Source organism: Podarcis cretensis (assembly GCF_951804945.1).
Source record: "Podarcis cretensis genome assembly, chromosome: 14".
Taxonomy (NCBI): domain Eukaryota; kingdom Metazoa; phylum Chordata; class Lepidosauria; order Squamata; family Lacertidae; genus Podarcis; species Podarcis cretensis.
Window position 1 is genome coordinate 54,131,881 of NC_137183.1, and position 24,452 is coordinate 54,156,332.

The 24,452-nt window shown below is 47.1% G+C and overlaps 1 protein-coding gene across 3 annotated transcripts in view; it reads right to left on the bottom strand.

Moving 5' to 3' along the window:
* RADIL (Rap associating with DIL domain) overlaps window positions 1–24,452 on the bottom strand; it is a 56,189-nt gene that overhangs the window by 14,509 nt on the left and 17,228 nt on the right. The window contains exons 1-7 of one of the 3 annotated variants that reach the window (XM_079953694.1): window positions 22,380–22,727; window positions 15,276–15,610; window positions 10,816–11,499; window positions 9,566–9,603; window positions 6,607–6,767; window positions 5,215–5,327; window positions 874–1,111 (exon numbers count right to left, since the gene is read on the bottom strand). In XM_079953694.1, the coding sequence (XP_079809820.1) occupies window positions 874–1,111; window positions 5,215–5,327; window positions 6,607–6,767; window positions 9,566–9,603; window positions 10,816–11,499; window positions 15,276–15,610; window positions 22,380–22,386 (1,576 nt within the window). In that variant the 5' untranslated portion in view covers window positions 22,387–22,727. Of the gene's footprint in view, window positions 1–873; window positions 1,112–5,214; window positions 5,328–6,606; window positions 6,768–9,565; window positions 9,604–10,815; window positions 11,500–15,275; window positions 15,611–21,851; window positions 22,143–22,379; window positions 22,728–24,452 lie in introns of those variants that run through there. The other 2 variants (XM_079953693.1, XM_079953692.1) reach the window with 2 other exon arrangements.

Genomic DNA, 24,452 nt, shown 5'->3' on the forward strand with positions numbered 1-24,452 from the left:
CAGGAGAGGATATATTGTTTAATTATATCCTTCCCAACTTGTATTAACAAGTTCTATGATTTAGCAGAGTAACCCCCCCCCCCCTTTTAAACTTGCACAGCAGATAGGTTTGCCAGGCTTGCATAAGCCTCTAAAATAAGTTTCCTGGTAATTCCCCTTTTATTCCCTCCTAAAAAGAATAGACACAACACAGTCTTGTACAAAAGTATAAAAGACTTTACTCACACGTTCTGTTCACAAATGGATCCCAGAAGGCAGATTTAAGTTACAAAATACAGTCATACCTCGGGTTACAGACGCTTCAGATTGTGTTTCTTCAGGTTATGGACTGGCGAAACCCGGAAGTACCGGAACTGGTTACTTCCGGGTTTCGGCAGTCGCGCATGCGCAGAAGCGCTAAATCATGCTTTGCACATGCGCAGAAGCGCCGAATCACAACCTGCGCGTGCACAGACGCACCACTGTGGGTTGCGAACGCTGTGGGTTGTGAACGTGCATCCCGCATGTAACACGTTTGCGACCCGAGCGTCCACTGTATGCACACCTGGAATCTATCCCATAAGAAGATAGTTCCTTTGTCCTCTCTTGGCTGGAAACCAAGAGAGCATCTCAGGCTAAGGAGATGTTGCTTCTTTGAGGAATGGAGTCAGAGAGAGAGAGAGAGATGGCTGCTTGCCCTGTTTGTTACCTGCCCACCTCTGCCCACCTGTAGAGGAAGTTTGTCCCAGCCCAGGAGGGAACAGGTGGTTTATCTACTGGCTGGACAAACATCCCTCTTCATGTCTAAACATGTCCACTCTAGGAATGTTGTATTTGACTGCTCTGTGTTTCACACCCCACACCTCCCACCTGGAAGCTCCTCCCACCACTCACCTTTTTCCATCAGCTGGTTGAAGAGGAGGGTGTTGGAGAAGAAGAACAGGTAGGCAAACATCTGGGAGCTGATTTCGAGGTGCACCTCATACTGGCGGAGGAGGTCCAAGCTGGCCTGGTAGGTCGACACCACTTTGCGTATCTCCTCAGGAAGAGGCGGGGAAGAGAGCCAGCCCTCTCGCCCTTCGCTCTGGAAGGGGTTGCAGTCCAACAAGGGTGGCAAAGAAACATACAGAGACTGGACAGGGACGGGGAGAGAGAAAGAGCAGCTCAGCTCTGAACTTCTCATACCAAATGTTCTGAGGAGGGGCGAGTGACCCACTTTGGTCCCACGTAGCGCTGGGGAAGCGTTGCAGCTTGTGTGTGTGTGTGTGTGTGTGTGTGTGTGTGTATCTATTTATCTAGATATTTGTGTGTGTGTGTATCTATTTATCTTTTTGAATTATGATGCTGGAGGAGACTCTTGAGAGTCCCATGGACGGCAAGAAGATCAAATCTCTCCATTCTGAAGGAAATCAGCCCTGAGTGCTCACTGGAAGGGCAGATCCTGAAGCTGAGGCTTCAGTACTTTGGCCACCTCATGAGAAGAGAAGACTCCCTGGAAAAGACCTTGATGTTGGGAAAGATGGAGGGCACAAGGAGAAGGGGACGACAGAGGACGAGATGGTGGGACAGTGTTATCGAAGCTACCAACACAAGTTTGACCAAACTGCGGGAGGCAGTGGAAGACAGGAGTGCCTGGCGTGCTCTGGTCCAGGGGGTCATGAAGAGTCGGACACAACTAAACAACAACAACATCTATTTATCTAGATGGAACGCCCTCCCACCAGATGTCAAAGAGAACAACAACTACCAGACTTTTAGAAGACATCTGAAGGCAGCCCTGTTTAGGGAAGCTTTTAATGTTTGATGCATTACTGTATTTTAATATTTTGTTGGAAGCTGTCCAGAGTGTGGACGGGGTATAAATTATTATTATTATTATTATTATTATTATTATTATTATTATTATTTCTGCACCCACAACAGGCCTCAGGATTCCTGGCTTGGAGCCAACAAACACACACCTTTTTCAAACTTTTGCTTTTGACAGCTCTTTTGTGCAAATCTGGCATTTTGGGAAAGTTGCATTTCTGAAATTAAAAAAATATATATAATTGGGTAGCACACAAATTAAACTAAGATGTGCTCAGGTTGCCAGGGGTTGGGCTAGATGACCCTCGAGGTCCCTTCCAACTTGACAATTCCATGATTCTATGAAAGGCCTCACAAATAGAAGAGTATTGCAGGGAAGGCAATAAATCAGGACTGGAATCATATAATTGTAGCGCTGGAAGGGACTCTGCAATACAGGAATCTCGAAACGTGGATCCCCTTCCAATTCGAAACCATACTGGACCCTGCTTAGCTTTGCAAATATGCTAGCAGTTTTATTGCTGTGCCATATATTTCATACATTTTTAATTTTCAGAAATGCATTTTTTTATACCTGCCAGTGGTCTGGCGTTGATGAAGTCTGCAGTGAGAGAGGGCAGGGCAGGCAGATATGGAGACGGCTGGAATATTGGACCAATCGCCAAGATGGAAAGAATGAGAGGTTTGCAGCTGTCTGGCTTGGTTGTGTTAACACATGTCAATAAATAGGAAAACAGTTTGTCCCCTCCCTCTGCTAATCAATGGATTTTGGTTAATTCAATACTATAGCATATTATTCCTCTTTAAGATTCATCTCAACCCACAACAGTCGTGGGTTTTCGTTTTATTCTGGGCTTGAAATCAATAGTCTTATCATTCTATTTTTATTGCACCAGCGTGGAGTATACTATTGAGGGTTTTGTTAACCCTGCGTGGCATTTTCCCCTTGAGTCGCTTTTCTTGCTTTCTTCATAATAATAATAATAAAAATTAAGATGAGAGTGGGAAGGACACCAGGAAAAGCTGAGAAGGGAAAGAAAAGGCAGCTTTCCAACCCAGAGGCTTGCTGAATGTCCGCCAGAACTGGCAAAAGGCAGAGTCACTCCTCCAAATATAGTGTCTCAGAAAGTGTTTCCCCACCCTTCCGGTAAAAGTGCTCATTTCTCTGGCCTTGCAAACTGCGAGACCTGACTCATTACGCGAGAGGTTCCTCTCGGCCAGACGCCTGGCGCTCAAGACAAGAGCGTCGCAACGCGGGTACTCTGAGCTTTGCGAAGGAGCAAGCAGGGAGGTGGGGAGAGCAAGGAGTCCCCTGCCTTCGAGGAGCTTACACTTCAAATTTTACACCTTCCCGCTGGAACGGTACCTTATTACAGTAATCTACAGTGGTACCTCGGGTTACATACACTTCAGGTTACAGACTCCGCTAACCCAGAAATAGTACCTCGGGTTAAGAACTTTGCTTCAGGATGAGAACAGAAATCGCGCTGCAGCGCCACAGCGGAAGCAGGAGGCCCCATTAGCTAAAGTGGTGCTTCAGGTTAAGAACAGTCTCAGGTTAAGAACGGACCTCTGGAACGAATTAAGTACTTAACCCGAGGTACCACTGTACTTGCACTTTTGGTGTGCATTTGAACTGCTAGGTTGGCAGGAGCTGGGACCGAGCAACGGGAACTCACTCTTTCGCGGGGATTCGAACCACCAACCTTCTGATCGGCAAGCCCAAGAGGCTCAGTGGTTTAGACCACAGTGGCACCTGCGTCCCTATAGTTTGCAAACAGGAGATTAAAAAGACAAGCCCTCTGTTTTGCTGACTTCTCGATGTCTACCCAAAAGCGTTTGTATTGTATCATGTCTTCAGGTTGCTGGAAGTTACCCCCCCTCCGATCTGATCTCCCTCTCCCCTTCTTCCCGTGACATCACCACAGCCAGAGATGCTTGTCACTGCCATGCATGGCTGGCTGCGCCTGTGGTGCAGTGCAGGATGCGCAGGGCTGCATCTGCAAGGAGACGCTTTCTCTTTGCGCGATGCCAGCCATGTGTGCAGCCGAGGGTCATGCCTGGAGATACAGCCGTCTCTCTGCCTGGGGGGGGGGGGGCAGAATGAGCTCTGCAATGGTTGAGAGAGTCTGTGCCTCTGACTGCAGCTGGGGAAGGATTTGAGCTAAATAAGCAATCTTGGGTGCTCCTGGGGAGGTCTAGAACGAGGACACCCCCCCCCTCCGCTGTAACATTGGGTAAAGACCGTGATTCGTGGACCTCATTTTCTTCATCCTCAGAAAGGTTGGTTTGGCAGCTAAAAGGGCCACTTTCACACGACAGGCAAAGATCAACATTAACCTTCTCCCTGACAGGCTTGATTTCTGCTTGCAAGGGGGGTTGCCTTGCATTCAGAAATGCCCGCCCTTCCGTCTACCACAAGCCAGTCTCTCTGCAAGATCGCCTTGCCCCATGCATACCCTCTTGACCCCTTCGATCTGAGGAACTGACCCACATAATACCCCTTCCTCAGACATAAGGAGTCTGATCTTTTAGACTGGCAGCACCTACGCACTTTGGAACTCCCCGCCAATGGACACCAAGCAGTGGCAGCCTTCGCTGTCTTTACTCCACCACCTGCTGAAGAAACCTTTTCACAGAGCCTTGGGTTTGCCGATTGGAAGGTTGGCGGTTCGAATCCCCGTGATGGGCTGAGCTCCCGTTGCTCAGTTCCTGCTCCTGCCCACCTAGCAGTTTGAAAGCACGTCAAAGTGCAAGTAGATAAATAGGTGCCACTCCAGCAGGAAGGTAAACGGCGTTTTCGTGCGCTGCTCTGGTTCGCCAGAAGTGGCTTAGTCATGCTGGCCACATGACCTTGAAAAACTGTCTGTGGACAAACACCGGCTCCCTTGGCCAGAAAAGCGAGATGAGGGCCGCAACCCCAGAGTCATCCACGACTGGACCTAATGGTCAGGGGTCCCTTTACCTTTACCCAGATACCTAGAATGTGTTATGTATTTTTTATATCATATTTTTTATATCATATTTTTTTGTTGTGAACCACCATGAGATCTATTGGCATAGGACGGAATACAAATTTATTAATAATAAAAATAATAAAAAAAAATTATATACAAATTTATTAATAATAAAAATAATAATAAAAATAAATAACAATAACAACAACAACAAGAAGAAGAAGAAGAATAGAATGCTGGTGTGTGTTTTAGCTTATTGCTGGTTTTTAATGTTCAAATGTTTTAACTGGTCTGACTAATAACCTCACTGTTTTACTCTTTCCGTAGATTGCCTTGAGGATTTCTATGCTGGAGCGGCACACACATTTCATCAAATAAATAAAATAAATATGGGGTTTTTTCCCAGTCTTTGGACCTCGGTCAGGAAAAGCAATCCTCAGCCCCACTGCTCCCTGGGACATATATTTACCTTGGAGATATAATAGACACACTGCTGGAAGGTATACATAATGACTTCCTCAAGGACCGTCATGGCTTCTTCGCTGGCAGTGATGGTCAGGGAAATGAGAGATTCTTTGGATCCTAAAAGGGAGACAGGAAAAAGAAAGAAGGAGGAGGGCTGAGCCCAACATTTGAGGCTGAGCGTTTGCTCCTCGAGAAAAGGCACCTCTGCAGCTCTGCAGAAAAAGCCTCACATTCGGAGGCCAAAACCTTAATGTGTTTATTTATTGTTAACGTTTGCAAACCGCCCCTCGTGCTGCAGGAATCCAGAGAGGTGAACATGCTGAATAATCCCATAAAGCAATTAATTTAAATATATATTTTTTTAAAAAAATCGCATTAGGTTAATGCACCAGGAAAAGACAGAGAATGCGAAGGGGTTCCAAGCTGGCATGGAAAGAGCCACACGGCCAACTCCACAAATGTGAAGACGGAGAGACTCCCACAACTCTGCATGTGTGAAATAACTCAGTGAAGTTTGCTGACCTTTTAAACTGACCGGGTTTATGGTCTCCTTCGGGTAACAAGAGAGGAAATGGAGAGGAAAGGCTGTCCAGCCAGCCAAAAGCACCCCTTCTTTCCAACCAGGCAGGAAGGCAACAGCCCCCCCACCCTGATAAAAGGCTCCCATGGGTGTCACTCTGGACCTGTAAAACTCATCTGACTTGCCTGCCATTGGACGCCCTCCCTGCTCGTCTTCAGAGGGAGCGAATCAAGAAGCCTGGTTCTTGCCCACCCATGTCAGGGCTGAGCCACATCAGGCTTAGAGGTCCTCCATACCAACCCCACCACCCCACAGAAAACTAGATGGGGAGAAACATGTACAAATGGCTTGAGATACCTATTTGGTCCACAAATTACCATATACTAGCATATACAGTGGTGCCCCGCAAGACGAACGCCTCGCAAGACGGAAAACTCGCTAGACGAAAGGGTTTTCCGTTTTGGAGGCGCTTCGCAAAACGAATTTCCTATGGGCTTGCTTCGCAAGACGAAAATGTCTTGCGAGTTCCTGCGGGGTTTTCCCCCTTCCCCCCCCTTTTTCTAAGCCGCTAAGCCGCTTATCCGCTTATCCGCTAAAAGCCACTAAACCGCTAATAGCACTAATCCGCTAAGCCGTCAATGGGCTTGCTTCGCAAGACAAAAAAACTGCTAGATGAAGAGACTCGTGGAACGGATTCTTTTCGTCTTGCGAGACACCACTGTATTCAACACAAAAAACAGTAGACAATTTGTTGTTGACAAAGGACAGCTGGACATATAAAGGGCCCCATTACCTTCAGTAGCTTAGGGCCGCATCAAACCTAAATCCGGCCCCGACCCCACCCACTCCAACCAATCTAAAAGCATAATAAAACACCTTTCATGTCCAGCTCCTCCTCCATGCTCTGGATGTAAACGGGGGATTTCTGCTGGACGAAGTAGAGGATTTCGATGGAATTTGACATCCAGAAAAGGACGTGCTGCAAGTCGGGCAGCAGGTCTTTGATGGTGAAGCGGGAGAGAGACGCAGGATCCTGGCTGACGAGACAAGCGCAGAGTTGAGAGGCATCCCGGCAGAGCTACAGGGACGCAGTTCCCGCACAAACACAACACCACCCCTCTCCAAACGGATCTTAGAACCTCCGCTTTGCTCACCAGGCTCTGAGAGACCCTCGCAAGATCTCACACAACCACCTTGAGTTTCCGCAAGAGCCTCCCAGAGCCCGGAATGCAAGGCGGAGAGCTTAGGGAGAAAGCTGCCCCAAAAGAGCTTTTAAGCTCTCCGCCTTCCGTGCATTTAATTTGGGCGAGTTCAGCCAAACAGCTGCCAAGCACATGAAGTTGAAATCGCGCAAGTCGGATGTGGCACAAGGTGGAAAGGTTTTGACCGGTGCAGGGATGGCTATTCCACCTGAGGTTCCTGTGGAAAATCTGGGGCACTTGGGAACTATAGTCCAAAACATCTGGAGAGTGCCAGATGTTGGCATAGGCTGCACTGACCACTGCACCACATGGCTCTGCTTAACCCCAGCTTCCTGAGAAACAGCCTTCTTTTTCAGAAGGATATGCCCCTCCTCTTCCCACCAGCATTTCCTTACAGTCTCTCCAGGCGCCAAGATTGGTTGTTTATTCCAAAAGAATAAATAAAATCATATGGGATCATTTCACCAAAATGATAGGCTCCAGAGAGCGACTGCACACACCAGCTCTGCTCCCTTATATTAAGACTGTTCCAATTATCTAAAGAGGACAAGGAAATCTGGATCTGGTTTCATTCTTCCCCTTGCACCAAAGCGCTGCTTTTTGTTTCTGCTTTATATATAGATTGCCGCAATAATAATTCAACCCTGTCTGAATGGATTGTCTTAATCAAGTCCCCTCCTTCTCTCATCAAATGCCTTCCTGAGTTGTTAAGGAATCAGAGGAGGAATGCAACCAAGCAAATAAAGGCCACTAGGAGAGCCTGGCTGAGTTGCTGTGCAAACAAGATAAGGCGACAATAAACACAAAGAAAAGGAGACCGAAAAAGGCCAGACTTGGCGCACAGAGACATTTGTCCTTTCCACACTCCGTTTATCACCATCGAGCTAAACAACAACCACAAGAAGTGATCAGGCTTCTGTAAGGCGGTCAACCCTAATTCTGTGCCAAGGCAAGCAGCATTCCTCAACCCACGTGGATTATGCAACTGAAGCAAAATTTGCAGTGTGAGAGGCAGCGTGGTGTAGCAGTTAGAGCATCAGACTAGGATCTGGGAGAGGCCAGGGTTCAAATCCATGCTCAGCCGTGAAGCTTGCTTGCTGGTTACTTGCCTCTCAGCCTAGCCTACCTCACAGGGAAAAAAGGGTGGTATATAAATGCAATAAAGGTAAAGGGACCCCTGACCATTAGGTCCAGTCATGGCCGACTCTGGGGTTGCGGCGCTCATCTTGCTTTATTGGCTGAGGGAGCCAGCGTACAGCTTCTGGATCATGTGGCCAGCATGACTAAGCCGCTTCTGGAGAACTAGAGCAGCGCACGGAAATGCCATTTACCTTCCCTATTTATCCACTTGCACTTTGACGTACTTTCAAACTGCTAGGTTGGCAGGAGCAGGGACCGAGCAACGGGAGCTCACCCCGTTGTGGGGATTCGAACCGCCAACCTTCTGATCGGCAAGTCCTAGGCTCTGTGGTTTAACCCACAGTGCCACCCCTGTCTCTTATAAATGCAATAAATAAATGCAATAAACAAACAGATAGACAAGTATCAGGGACTCCAGGGTTTGAATTAGGAATCACAGGTGGTGGCCTTGTATGTTGTGTGTGGCCAGGCATTGGAGGGAAGGGGACACAGGTTTGTGATATTGGTTCCTGTGACCAGCAGGCAGAATGATGCCTTTGGGTGACATTTGAAGGTTCTCCTAGGGGTTTAAGTGGATGCTAAATCCCAAATCCCTCTGGGGTCTCCGAGGCCTTTCTGCACTTGAGCAGAATTGCAGAATACACATGTCAGGAAGCAGATCTGGACACAAGCCAGTTTACTCCACTTCGACCCTTTCTTATTCCCTCTCTTGGAGGAAGTACAGTGGAACTTCGGTTTTTTAACGTAATCCATTCCAGAAGACCCTTCGACTTCCAAAACGTTCGAAAACCAAGGATCAATGGGCGGTTGGCAAAATCCATTGAAAAAATGGAAAAACATGCAGCAGAAGCCGTTCGATTTCTGAGGCACATTCGAAAACGGAAGCAATTACTTCCCGGTTTCCGGCTTCCAAATCATTCTGCTTCCGAGACGCTCGAAAACCAAGGCTGTATTTCTGCCCAGAATGGTTATGCAACTGCAGAAGCAAATTTAATTAAGAAATGTTCCTATTAAAGGCTGTCTCTTGGGAGCTGGAGCTGAATGTCAGAAGATTCGGGATAGATAAAAGGAAACTTTATTTTATCCACCCAGAATCTTCCAATCTAGCTTCACTACATGTCCAATAGGTCTAGTGGTAGGAAAACGAAAAAATATCTCTCCATTTTCTCCAGGCTGTGCATAATTAGCAAAAGCAGCAAGAACAGCAACGAACGATGACATTGTGCTGCAATTTCTTGCCAGAAAACAAAACAAGGCTAGTCTGCTGGCAAGGCTCAGGCATTCACTCAAAGCACGAATAAACCATGGCTTGCTGTACTGTGAGAACCAGGTCCTTTTATCATTTGCTTTTCAATTGAATAGGCTTTGCATTTGTTAGAAGACTGCCTTTAAGATAAAAACTGCTTGTTATATGATGCAAAACCTACATGCACATTTATTTGGAAGCAACATTTCACAGAAAGAAGCGGAAATCCTGGATGCAGAAGACTTACTGTTGCGACTGTTTCTCGGCTAGTTCGTTTGTTTTCTCCTGGAATCGAGGAAGGCAACAAAAAAAGGGAAAGGGAATGAAATATCACTGACACTGTGAAGATGAGAAAATTTCCAAATCTGCACAGCCAGTCCCAATGTTGCTTGCTAGCCACGCTTTCTCACAATAAACTCCCCTCCCCCCCCCAGTAGTGAGTGTTCATTCACAGCAGGCAAACCCAGAGATTTGCAGAAGGACAGCTATCTTCAAGCCTGGTTAAAGAGGACATGCAATGATGGTGCCAGGTGAGCCTCTCCGAGGAGAGCATTCCACAAACGGGGAGGCACCACTAAAAAGGCCCTGTTCTCTTTGACCGAAAGAAGCAGAGAGATTCAATTAGATATGTGGGAATGTTCAGGGAGGCAGGAGAGGATATACTGTTTATTAATATCCTTCCTAACTTGCGTGAGCAAGTTCCTTTACTTAGCAGAGTTTCACATTCCCCTTTAAATGCACAGCAGATAGCTGGTTGCAGGCTTGTGTAAGCCTCTCACTATTGGGTTCCTGGTAAGTTCCCTTATATCCGTCTTAAAAAACTAAACACACCACAATCTTGTGTAAAGTATATAAAAGTAGTTTACTCACATCATCAGTTCACAGTTGGATCCCTGAAGGCAGACTTAGTTACAAAGATATATACATGTGGGTCTACCCCATCTGGGAGGTTAATCCCAGTGACTGTAGACTGGCAGTCACTGCAGTTCACACGACGAAAGGAAGATGGAGAAGAAGGGAGGGGGGCTGTGTGCCTTGTGCTTTTGTTACCTGGACAGGTAAGCTCACGCCCACCTCTAGTCACATGCAAAGGAAGTATGTCCCAGACCAGGAGGAAACAGGAAGTTTTTGACTGGCTGGACCAAACATCCCCTTGCATGTCCACTCTAGGAAAACGAGGAATGTTGTTCTTGACTGCTACTTATGTATCACATCCCACAATACAGTGGTATCTTGGGATGTGAACAGGATCCGTTCCGGAGCCCCGTTCGCACCCTGAATAGAACATAAAATGTGACTGCGCATCTGTGCAGGTCACGTTTCGCCACTTCCATGCATGTGCGTGACATCATTTTGACCGTCTGCGCATGTGCGAGCGGCGCAACCCGGAAGTAACGCGCTCTGTTACTTCCGGGTCACTGCGGAGCGCAACCCGAAAATACTTATTCTGAAGCATATTTATCCCGAGATATGACTGTATATCCAATATATACTGACCCACACGGTCCTCTGTATCATCTTGGCCAACTTGAGGAGGAGATGGCCAAACTCCCCGGGCCTGAAGTGGCCGGCCGAGTGCTGGACGCAGAGGCAGAGGAGGAAGGCAGGTGCCAGCTTGTGGTCGTCGCTGGTGGGCTCGATGAGCGTGATGATCCTCCGCAGCAGCAGGTCCTCGCTGGCCTTGTCAAACTCCAGCTGCAGCTTCCGGCGGCCTCCCCTCCGCCCAGAGGCTCCCTGCGGCGGCATGGGCGCCTTCTTGGCCGACGAGCCCTTGTCCCTCGCCTGACTGCCGCAGACCTTGCAGGTGGACGGCAGCTCGGGCTCGGAGGCTCGGCGCGCGGCCTTCAGCCTCATGAGGGTCTGGGCGGGCAGCGGCTGTGTCTTCACGGGGTCCTTGTAGAGCAGCAGGTAGTAGAGGCCGAGGGAGATGAGGTCGCCGTGGTGGAGAGCCGCCGTCCTGCCCACCTCGGAGAAGTTGATGGAGATGGCCGCCCCGGGGATGGGCTCCAGGACCAGCTTCTCCTCGGGGCGGTGGCTCGAGCGGCCGGACGCCTTGACCTTCCGGATGGTGCAATGGAGGGGGAGGATGTCGGGAGCCGAGAGGCTGATGCTGGGCTTGCTGGCTTGAGTCCTCTGGCCAACAGTGTGCTGGTCGCGATTCAGCAAATAGACCAAGCTGTCCTGCATAGAGAAAACCACAAACATACACAGAGAAAGATGTTTATTCAATATTTTCCTTCCTTCCTGCACTGAGTGGGGTTGGAGTAGATGGCTCTTGAGGTCCAACTCTAAAATTCTATGATTCTATTGCATTTATATCCCACTGTCAATGGTCCATCTCAATGACCCATCTGGGCCAGCACCCTGTTTTCTTTTTAATTTATTTATTCGGTTTTTCAGATTAAGATTTGACAGTCACATATTCAACATACAACATAAACACCAAGGTTCCAAAAATCTCCTGGACTTCTCTCCTCCCCTTTATGGGTCCTCATTATATATCATTTTGAGGTTTCCCTTTTCCTAATAATATTCACCTGTTCCCATTTTTTGCAGGGGAACAAGCACCAAGAAATAGTTTGATGCTGAGTCCACGAAGGAGCATCTGTCTCCATATTGTCATATTGCTGAGATGCTAAGGATTGAACCTAAGAATGTCAGAAGAGCCTGCTGGATCAGGCCCACCTTCATGGACTCAGTATCAATCTGTTCCCTGAGAGCCTGTGTGGTGTAGTGGTTAAGAGCAGTAGTCTCGTAATCTGGTGAATTGGGTTCGCGTCTCTGCTCCTCCACATGCAGCTGCTGGGTGACCTTGGGCCAGTCACACTTCTCTGAAGTCTCTCAGCCCCACTCACTTCACAGAGTGTTTGTTGTGGGGGAGGAAAGGAAAGGAGAATGTTAGCCGCTTTGAGACTCCTGAAGGGGAGTGAAAGGCGGGATATCAAATCCAAACTCTTCTTCTCCTTCCAAATGACAAGGCTCAACCCTACTGCAACCTGTGGTCGGCGTGGTAAGCAAGGAGAGGCTGCCTCTGAGGATGTGCAGAGAGCCTTCTGTTCACTACAGAGTCACTGGAGACCGGGGAGCAGCTTCCATGCTGACCTGGCTGCTTTCTGTTCTTTGTGTGTGTGTGTATATATACATATATATACACACACACACACACACACACACACGTGTGTGTGTGTGTGTGTGTGTGTGTGTGTGTGTGTGTATGCTTTTTCAGATTAAAATTTGACAGTCACATATTCAACATACAACATAAACACAAGATTCCAAAAATCTCCTGGACTTCCCTCCTTCCCTTTGTGGGTCCTGTTTGTAAATCATTTCCTCCTGCATCTTTTATAATATAATTCCAAATCTTTTATCTCTCCACTGTATCCAAAATTCACCATTAAACTACAAGGTTTATTCCAATCCTACTAACGATTTTAACTGCTTACAATTGTCTTTAAGATAAGTTTTAAATATCCCCCATTCCTTATTAAAATTTTGGTCTTCCTGATTTCCGATTCTTCTGGTCATTTTAGCCATTTCGGCATAATCCATCAACTTGATCTGCCACTCTGTGAATTTGTCCTCTTTTAAAGCCATCCAAGTTGATTGCCATCCCTGCTTCAAGTGGGAGGGAGTTCCACAGTCTAACTCTGTTACATGAAGAAGGGCTTCCTTTTGCCTGTCCAGAATCACCCAGCATTTGGCTTCATCGGATGTCCCTGAATTCTAGTGTAACGAGAGAAGGAGAAAAACTCCCTCTCCACTTTTTGTACGCTTTGCATAATTTTATACATCTCTTATCGTGTTTCCTCTCGCTCACCTTTCCTCTGAACTAGAAAGCCCCAAACGTTGCAAGCTTTCTTCGAAAGGGACCAGCTCCTTCCAATACTCCTTTTCTAAGCCTTTTCCAGCTCTGTAAAATATTTTTGACGCGTAGTAACCGGAACCGTACACAGAATGCACCAGAGATTTATATAATGCCATTAGGATATTGGCCGTTTTGTTTTCAGGGGTGAACTATGGACCCCAGAATTGTTGGAGGTAAATGATGTGCTTTGAATGGGCATCCAAGGACGCTGGGAATTGGAAGATTTGGGATGGATAAAAAGAAATCCTGCTTCATGCAGTGCAGAGTTAAACTGTGGAACGCTCCCCCCCCCCCCGAGGCAGTGAGGATATCAACTGAATAAATGAATGAATTGAAAAATCTGAGGACCCTAAACTTGTGCACCCCCTGCCTCTTTGTGGTGAAAGGGCCTGGCAAGTAGCCGATCCCATGGCCCCCGCCCTCCCGAATTCAAGGGTGCTGTCATGTAAGACGGAAATCTGCCTTACTCGTTGCTAACGCATGGGTCCTCTTACACGTGTTTGTGGGTTATTGGTTTTGTCTTGTTCTTATTGTGCATTTTGAGTTCTCGTTCTGTATTTTTACGTTGTGAACCGCCCTGAGATCTTCGAATGAAGGACGGTTGTACAAAATTGGACAAATACAGTGGAGACTTGGGTTACGTTGCCTCCGGCTTATGTCACCCTCGGACTGAGACCGACGCAAACCTGGAAGTACCAGAATGAGTTACGTCCCGGTTCACGCCGTTCACACACACGCAGAAGCACTAAATCGTGCACATGCGCAGACGCAACGCTTTGCATTGCATTGTTTTCGGGTTGCGGCGGGGCCTCCGGAACGGATCCCCGCCGTAACCTGAGGTTCCACTGTAGTAGTAATGACAGCAACTTTGATTTTGCAAAAATTGACACGGATTAAGTTGCCTGCTGTTGCTTCAGTTTTTTCTGCGCACCACTTACAAATATATATAATAATAATAATTTATTTATATCCTGCCCACCCCAGCTGAAGCCGGGCTCAGAGCGGCTAACAATAAAGTAACACAGCATTCTAAAATCAATTCATTCTAAAATCAATTCAGAATCAAATTAATGGCAACCATTGGGCTAGAGTTCTGTGCGGATTACCAAAGGAGGGAGTCAGGCTGTGCCTTGGCCAAAGGCCTGGTGGAACAGCTCTGTCTTGCAGGCCCTGCAGAAAGATGTCAAGTCCCGCAGGGCCCTAGTCTCTTGGGACAGAGCGTTCCACCAAGTCAGGGCCAGTACTGAAAAGGCCCTGGCCCTAGTTGAGACCAATCTAACCACCTTGCAACTTGGGACCTCCAAAGTGTTGTCATTTGTGGACCTTTCCACCAGATCGGGGCCACAGCCGAAAAAGCCCTGGCTCTGGATGAGGCCAGCCTAACCTCCCTGTGGCCCGGGACCTCCAAGATGTTTTTGTTTGAAGACCGTAAGGTCCTCCGTAGGACATACCAGGAGAGGCGGTCCGGTAGGTACAAGGGTCCTAGGCCACATAGGGTTTTAAAGGTTAAAACCAGCACCTTAAACCTGATCCTGTACCCCACCGGGAGCCAGTGCAGCTGGTATAACACTGGGTGAATGTGATCCCACGGCGAGGACCCTGTAAGGAGTCTCGCCGCGGCATTCTGCACCCGCTGGAGTTTCTGGGTCAGCTTCAAGGGCAGCCCCATGTAGAGCGAGTTACAATCAAGTCTGGAAGTGACCGTCGCATGGATCACAGTGGCTAGGTCAGGTAAAGAGCCAACTGCTTAGCTTGGCGGAGATGAATATATATCTATATCTATACACACACAGAGAGAGAGAGAGAGACATACGGTAGACCCTCGGGTTACATTACTCTTGAGTAACGTAAACTTCGGGTTGCAAAAGTGGCAAACCTGGAAGTATTTTTCCGGGTTTTGCGCTCGCGCATGCGCAGAAGCACTCTATCATGCCGCGCGCATGCGCAGAAACAGCACGTCTGGATACGGATTTTTCAGTGTGCGCACGAACCCCTGGAACAAATTAAATTTGTACCCAGAGGGTCCACTGTATATAAAGTGGTAGACCTAAATGCCGCAGCCTAGCAAAGGCGCGTCTCGCCTGCTTACGTGTTGCTGGCTGTAGCCCTGCAGGAGAAGCAGGTGCGGAGACTGGTACAGCGAGTAGCGCAGGCTGTTGCCACTTTGGTCCCCGGCGGGCGCCGGCTGCGCATCCCTGCCGCTCTCCAGGCACTGGAGGGTCTCGGGCAGCGTGGAGTAGTGCCTCCTCAGCTGCTCCTCCTGCTGCCCCCCTTCGGCGCTGGCGCTGCCCGCCTGGCTGAGGCTGGTCTCGCTGACGGTGCGGCGGAGGGAGGTCTGTGTGGCGTGGCTCTTGCACCCCGTCAGAAGCGTCATGGCGCCCTTGGTGCGGTTGCGCTGGAGCTTCCGGGCCTGAGCATTTATCCCTGGGGGGGGGGGGAACAAGAGGGGATTTTATGGTTCTTAAGGTAAGACAAGGATAGAGAAATCAACCGTAAATTGAATAACAGAATATAGTAAAAGTTGGAAAGGATATGTTGAGTTAACAGAAAAGAAGAAAAAAAAAGAGAGAGAGATTGTTAAGACAAATTATTTAAATAAAAATTGTGAAGTATGGGAAGAATTTGCTGAAATAATGAATTAAGATAGAATACAAAAAGGGAGGTGTGAGGAGGTCCAAGAAATAAGTAAATGAAAGGATGTAATTTGGATTTGTATTTTTTTTGTTATTCTTTTTTTGTTTTTTTGTAGTTTTGTTGTTGTATTTTTGTTTTTTCTTGTATTTTTTTTCTTTTTGAAATTTTGAATAAATATCATTTAAAAAAAAGAAGAAGAGGGGATTTTATGCCAGGCATCAAAACAACACACACATTATTATTATTATTATTATTATTATTATTATTATTATTAGTGCCCCACCTTTTTGCCTGGCAGAGATTCAAGGTGACTTAACAGGTGGGGAATCATAAAAAAAATTAAGCATACATATGTGAAAAATCTATTAAAACCATGAAGAGAATGATTAGTTAATGACAATTAAAAGTCATAGAGAAATTAAGAAATGCAGAACAAGTGATAAAGAACAAAAAATCTTCAGAGGTTGTTGACGGAAGTCTAAAATATTGTATAAGATAAGAAGTTAAGTTAAATGAATGTTGGAAATGATGTGTTAAAAAACTAATAAAAATGTATAAAAAAGAAAAAAAGGAAAATCTATTAAAACCATACTTACTTACTTCGCCAAACCTTTATTAAGCATTACAAGTATAGGCCATCATAAAACATCCATATATAAAATTTTAAAATATATACAAATAAACAGCCATGTAAAAGGTGCAACAACGAGGATTTTTATGGGAGTTTCTTCCCATTAAATAGTGCCAATAATTACAATAAATAGGATTCTTTCCTTTTTATTGTATCCTTTCAAAAAACGAAGAAAAAACAAACAAACAGAAGCCTTTCTGTTAGGCATTATGTCCACTGAAATCCAAAAAAACTTTAGAGCCATCTTTAAGCATGCAACCAGGGTGGCCAGAATTCTGGTAGCAAAAAATGGGGAAGGTGGCTTAATTCCTACAAAGCTTGACTGGCAGGTGAAGATGATAGTATACCTGGAACTTGAGAAAATGACTGGGAGAATAAGAGAAAACTCAAATCAGAAAGTGAGCAAAGAATGGACAATATTTAAAGAATATTTAAAACAATACTGTGAGAATGCAAATCTCATGACAGGTGTAGATTGAATGTTGAATATTAAAGAGAATTATAAACGTAAAAATTGTTCCTGATATGTAAGATATAATAAGAAGTGTGTAAATAAGAATATTTAGAAGCACAATGAGGTGTTTTGGAAGTCAAAAGTATGTGTGATGTTAGATGATGTATAGCCAGTTAATGTTTAGTTGTCATTGTGGTATTGTTTTTGTCTGTGTTTTGCAATGAATATAATAATAATGACATGGGGGAAACAACCAATAATTAAAATAAAAAACAGGACCAGCTCTTTCCTTAAAAGCAGTCAGTTCCCCAAAGCCTGTTGGAACAGGAAGGTCTTCAATTGGTGAGACAACAGCAAGGAGGGAGCCAATCTGGCTTCCCTAGGCAGGGAGTTCCAAAGTTGCCTGGGAGGAGCCACCACCGAGGAGGGGAGGCCCTCTCCTGCCACCCCACCAAGTGTGCCTGTGAACGAAGCCTTTAATGAGGAACATGAGGAAGCCTCACTGGATCAGGCCAAAGGGATTCCAGCCAGCCCGAGATCCTTGTTTCCTTGGGCGGCCAGGAATCCCACAAGGGCAGGGGGTGATGCTTTTCTCCATTATTGCTCCTCAAAAGTTGGTAAGGGAGACTGCCTCAGAAACTCAGGAGGCTCTTTGTTGTTTAGTCGTTTAGTCGTGTCCGACTCTTCGTGACCCCCTGGACCAGAGCACACCAGGCACTCCTGTCTTCCACTGCCTCCCGCAGCTTGGTCAAACTCATGCTGGTAGCTTCGAGAACACTGTCCCACCATCTCGTCCTCTGTCGTCCCCTTCTCCTTGTGCCCTCCATCTTTCCCAACATCAGGGTCTTTTCCAGGGAGTCTTCTCTTCTCATGAGGTGGCCAAAGTCTTGGAGCTTCAGCTTCAGGATCTGTCCTTCCAGTGAGCACTCAGGGCTGATTTCCTTCAGAATGGATCGGTTTGATCTTCTTGCAGTCCATGGGACTCTCAAGAGTCTCCTCCAGCACCATAATTCAAAAGCATCAATTCTACTGTGATCAGACTTCTTTATGGTCCAGCTCTCACTTCCATACATCACTACTGGGAGTGATCTACTGGGGGCTCTACTCATGGTTAAAAACTCACTGCCTACAGCAGGGTTTCCAAACTTGAGTCTTCAGCTGGTTTTGGACGACAGCTCTATAATCTCTGGCCACTGCTAGCTAGGAATGATGGGAATTGTAGACTCAAGTTTGGGGAACCCTGGACTACTGTGTGGTATTATAATGTGCCTTTTTACTTACAAAGAAATCAGTGGAGATATATATATATATATATATATATATATATATATATATATATTGAAGGGAAAAGGAAGGACATGCCATTGAAAAAAGACTGGCCTGGCCTCCATCTCAGGGGATTAGTAGTTTGCCTCCCAGGTTTCTCATACAGTGGTATCTTGGTTCTCAAACTCAAGAAGTCCGTTCCAAAACCAAAGCATTCCAAAACCAAGGCGTGCTTTCCCACAGAAAGTAATTCAAAATAGATTAATCCATTCCAGACTTTTAAAAACAGCAACTTAACCCCTAAAACAGCAATATAACATGAATTTTACTATCTAATGGGACCACTGATCCATAAAATGAAAGTAATAAACAATGTACTGCAGTTACATAATCAATCAATCAATCAGTAGCTGAACTGAGTTCCACACAGTCACAGAAACAAGACGAAAAGAGCCGCAAAAACAAAAATGCAAAATGAATAGCAAAAACTGACAGACCTCAGCGTAACACTCAAAACGGAAGTGTGGCACTCAATACGGAAGCTTAACACTCAAAATGGAGCACTTTCGGCTTCCGAAAAAGGTTCGCAAACCGGAACACTTATTTCTGGGTTTGCAGTGTTTGGGTTCCAAGTTGTTTGAGTACCAAGGCATTTGAGAACCGAGGTACCACTGTACTCCAGTTAAAAGCCAGGGGAAGATGTCAAAGCAGAGGCTGGGGAGGAGGAAAACACCCACCCACCCTCAGCCAGCTTGCTCACTTCTTGTCCTTTACCTTTACCTTGGGTTAAGAACTTAATTCGTTCCGGAGGTCCGTTCTTAACCTGAAACTGTTCTTAACCTGAGGTACCACTTTAGCTAATGGGGCCTCCCACTGTCGCCGTGACGCTGGAGCACGATTTCTGTTCTCATCCTGCAGCAAAGTTCTTAACCAGAGGTACTATTTCTGGGTCAGCGGAGTCTGTAACCTGAAGCATCTGTAACCCGAGGTACCACTGTACTTTTGTTATAAGAATTTAAGGTCTCAAATATATAAATTAAATGTTCATAAGTTTACAAGGCAAACAGATACATAAATATATAAACCACTGAAGCAGTACAGGAAAATAGTCATGGAACCATTTTAACTCTCCCAAATTGACCTCAATTTTTTTCTCTGCAAGGAGAGAGGAAATGGAAAAAACCTCCCCATTGTCTCTTTGCTCACAAATCCTGCCTTAAGGGCACATGAATATGGTGGAGCCTGTGACCTGGACTCAGGAATTAAGTATTTATCATCACAAAAGGATGCCCCGGCTCTCCAGGTAAACCCATTAACAGCCAGGTAAACCCATCAACAGGTTTCTTGCCAGACAGGATTCTGTTGTAGATGCCTCTTCTGTGATGTATGTGTGATTTATGGGGGGGGGGGGGTCTTGGCTGCAGGGTGGGCAATTTAAAAAGGCTGTGCGCATCATTGTTCGGGGTCCCTCCTGCCTCCTGCATGTTGTGAGTGAGGACCCTGTTTCAGAAGTTCAATAAAGATCAGGCTTTGCTTCTCAATGTTCTCTGGTTGGCCTCTGTTATCTTCTCCTACCGATAGGGAAGCCACTTAAGGACTCTATATGGGCTCCAGGGTATGTCATAAGGGGGAAAGGGCAGATTTTGTTTACAACACTTTAATACAGTGGTACCTCTGGATGCGAACAGGATCCGTTCCAGAGCCCCGTTTGCATCCTGAAGCGAATGCAACCCGCATCTGCACGCCTGCGCGGGTCGTGATTTGCTGCTTCCGCGCATGCGTGTGACATCATTTTGACCGTCTGTGCATGCGCGAGTGGCGAAACCCGGAAGTAACATGTTCTGTTACTTCCGGGTCGCCGCAGAGCACAACCCAAAAATGCTCAACCCGAAGCGACTTCAACCCGAGGTGTGACTGTACAGTGGTGCCTCGCAAGACGAAATTAATTCGTTCCGCGAGTTTTTTCGTCTTGCGATTTTTTCGTCTTGCAAAGCACGGACTTTGGAAAAGCTTCAAAAATCACCAAAGTCTTCAAAAACCTCAAAAAAGGGCTACCACACCGCGTGCTATGAGTTGCTCCTCGAAGTGAATGCACGGTTTTAAGAAAAAGGAAACAAACTTGCAAGACATTTTCGTCTTGCGAAGCAAGCCCATAGGGAAATCCGTCTTGCGAAGCAACTCAAAAACGAAAAACTCTTTCGTTTTGCGAGTTTTTCGTCTTACGAGGCATTCGTGTTGCGAGGTACCACTGTACTCTAATTTACCAGGAACATTTAGGGAACTAGCCACATCCCCTTAGTCCCCTGACCGCACGTCACTGGCAGTCATAGGAAGCAAGGAGATGCCAGGGGAAGAAAGCCCATGCCCAGCTCTTCTGCAACCAACCAAGAAATGCATGACAGATGCCGTAGGGGGAAGGGCACTCTCTGTCGCTCCTCTGCCAGCTGGGTAGTAAAAAAATCTGCAGGCTAGTAATTTCTATGGGCTTATTTACAAGGTCGACACAACCAGCTCTTCTGATGGCCAATATCCGCCCCTCCTTCTCTCTCTGCCACTTCAGGCCTGCACTGAGACGATGCATGTGAGATTGATATAGATCTGAATACTACTACTACTACTACTAATAATAACAATTTATTTATACCCCACCCATCTGGCTGGGTTTCCCCAGCCACTCTGGGCGGCTGCCAACAAAATATAAAAAAATGCAATAAAACATCAGACATTAAAAACTTCCCTAAACAGGGCTGCCTTCCGATGTCTTCTAAAAGTCAGAGAGTTGTTTGAACGTACCGTCTTCAGTTGCAGACGTCTCCTGGGTATATGGGGTTATTACTTAATGCTTGCGGATGGGCAAATGCTATTTGGCAGACGTCTGGCTGGAAGGAGACTTTGGCCAGGGACTTCTTGGCTCACAGCTCCTGCACCCAGCTCTCCCGCTATGTCCCCCGCAGTTTTTAGGCTGCCCTCCCAAAGCACATTTACCGGGAAGCAAAGCCACGCTGGTTTCTATCGGGGCAGTCACAGGATTTGAGCTTGCGTATCTCCAAGACCAAAGTCATTGATGGAAATCCCCACCATAGGTGTGCAGGATCTCAAGGTATGCTTGCTTTTAAACTAGCAAGGAAAGTTCAGGAACGGACCAGGGGGAGGGCAGGAAGCATAACAGAAATGTATTTTAAAAAACCATCACGCCCCACCCTCCTGGCCCCTATTTTGCTCTCGTCTCCAAAACATGCAGCGATACAATCCAGATTGCAAAATTCATTCCAAGGCAACACACTGAGGATGCGAAAAGGGGGGGGGGGAGAGAGAGAGAGACAAAACCATTTCTATCCCCGCTAACTGTCTGCTTGGCTCAGCTGTAAAAACAACGGCATTACTCCAATCTTTCCCTGTCAGCTTTCTCTCCAGCTTCCCTTTCCCCCTCCCAAATTCTGTCACTCTCCTTTTTCTTAGAAACCCAACCTTCCCCGCCCCAACCCCATCAAAGAAACCCATCTGGGGGCTTGACAGCATCCCTCCACAGCTGGCTGGCGTAGTGAGCAGAGAGGGCATTTTCCCAAAGAACCAAACAAGAAATTTAAAAGCGAAAGCTGGAACGCAGAAGGTGATACACCCCCTGCCCCCGCCAGCCGAGAGGGATGGATTTTTTTTGGGGGGGGGAGTCAGTGGCTTACCATGGAGCAGGGGGTGTGCGGTGTCCCAGACCCTCTCTGGCATAGGCTATGGGCACCTGCCTCCTGCAGTCAAGGCTGGCAAGACCTGCAGACTGCAGTGAGCCTCCTGCTCGCTCTGCTGCAGAGGCAAGAAATAATTAACTTCTCTACACCGTCTCTTCAGGAAAAAAAAAAAGAGAAAGGCTGCCAGGAAGACAAATGTGGGACTCTGGGCGGTTTGCAAGCACCCAAATGCAAAAGCCCAAATGGCGTCCCTGCTCCGAACCCAAGTGGTAGAGTCTCCTCCCCCTCCCCAAAGTGGAACGGTCCTCTGCAATCCATCCTCGCTCTTCTGTGCTGCAGGGTGTAAAGTTGGAGCAAAGTTAGGGAGCTTCTCAGCAGGCAGAGAAAAGAAGACCCGAGGCAGTTGTGTGCCGGAGGCCGCAAACCCCAAACGCAGCAATGTAATGAGCGGCGAAATGATGAGCATGGTGCACACAAATCTGCTTGCTCCCCCTGCCCAATGGCAGAGCCAGGCAACTTTCATACCTTGCATCCACTGCTATCTTGTCTATGATGTAAATCCAGCGGGAGCCTCTACTTGGTGAATGCCACCATTTCCCATTCCTGAGCTTTAAAAAAAAAAAAAATTCCGAAAGCAAAAAGCCCCTGATGCATTTTCTTTGGGTTCTTCTCTGCTAAAAATGACCGCCTGGACACATGCAGAAGACAGACTCTTCTGGAAACAGAGAAGAACCCTGCAGAAGTTGGGGAGGGGGCCGGGAAAGGCACCCCCCACCTTGTTCACGAGAGAGCAAGACTCTTTCACAGAGCAGGCAAAACCCTCTAAGTCTGAGCCAGCCAGCTGCGTGTCCCATGTTGATCCCAACATCCAAGCTAGTGCCTTATTTGGTGAGGAACTCTCCCTGGGTTCCAAAATTCATTTTTGTTGTTGTTGTTGTTATAAAATCCATCCTTCCTTTGCTGGGAAAATTAAAGAGGTGACCAGGGAAAGGGGGAGAGAGGGGATGGCTGCCCATACTGTTTACATGCCTTGGGGATTAGAAGAGGTGGACAAAAAGAGCACAGTGTTCTGGCGCTGCGGCCTGCAGCCGTTTTAGGCAAAACCAGAGTCCTGCGTGGCCACAAACCTGCCCCACATGACGCCAGCCGCTCGGCCAAAGGAAGGCAGTCGCGAGTCCACACATGACACGCAGGAGTTGTGTTCGTGGCACGCGGCCAGAAGACAAGGCGAAATTTGGACGCCCCTTTGCCAAGGAATTGCACGCGCGTGAACTCGCACCAAGGCTAGTTTCAGAGTCCTGCAATGGCACCCAAGTGATGCCAACTGCAGGGCTCTGCCAGGCTTCCATGCAAAAAGAGAGAGAGAGATAAGATGAATGGGCCAAAGCCAGGCTCTTTTCAAGAAAGAGGAGGAACCTGAGCCCTTGTGGCATTATTATTATTATTTATTAAATTTATATTCAAAGGGGCTCTGACTCACCACCATTGGCAGAGACTGTGTTGCCAATGGCCAAGGGGATTTAAGGTGCCCAAGAACCTCTGGAGGACCACAGCTTTGTCTCTCAAATGTCAGAGGTTTGTCAGACAGGGCGGGGCAGTCCTCCATCCGCTGGTCTTCAACTGGTGGGTCGCAACAGGAGCACTTATCCCACAAGTGCCCACTTTGCCGCTTCAATCAGCCAAACTGGCATTGCTACAGGTGCCACCAGAACCCTGTTCTGCATTTCTAAGAACTCAGTTGTTCAGTGTGGTACTTTGGAACTCCCTGCCTCTTGATATAACCAGCAGGCGCTTACGCTGTTCTCTTTTTGTTGCCTTCTAAAAGCATTCTTGCTTAGGCAAGTTTAGAAAGCTGGTGTGAGTTTCAATCTCTTTGGATATTTGAACTTTTTGTATGTTTTGACCGCATGGCTGTGGTTTTCTTTCTGGATTTCCTTGTTTTATCCTTTTGGCCTGTGTGGTCTTTCTACAGCCAAGCTGTGTACAAATTTGTGAAATAAAAGCAAACTAAATACAGGTGTCCCCCCGACTTGCGTGCATTCTAGCCACATGTACGTGCGGAGCCAAGAAAAAATTAAATACAATGGTACCTTGGTTCTCAAACTTAATACGTTCTGGAGGTCCGTTCCAAAACCAAAGCGTTTGAAAACCAAGGCGTGCTTTCCCATAGAAAGTAATTCAAAATGGATTAATCCATTCCAGACTTTTAAAAACAACCTCTGAAACAGCAATTTAACATGAATTTTACTATCTTACGAGACCATTGACGCATAAAATGAAAGCAATAAACAACGTACTGCAGTCACACAATCAATCAATCAGTAGCTGAACTGGGTTCCACACAATCAGTGGTGGAGGAACCCTCTCCAGCACCCGGGGCGCGAAGCTGAGGGGCGCAGCGAATTGCCCGGCGGCACATGTGTGACGTCCGTACGGACTGTGCATGCACGTCAGCCCGTAAGGACTGCACATGTGCCTTTGGCCGCTCTGCAGCTGGGGGGAGGCAGGGGGACATCTTGTCACACTCCCCCCGGGTGGTACCCGGGGCAGACCGCCCCCTGCCCCCCTTCGTACGCCCCTGCACACAATCACAAAAAC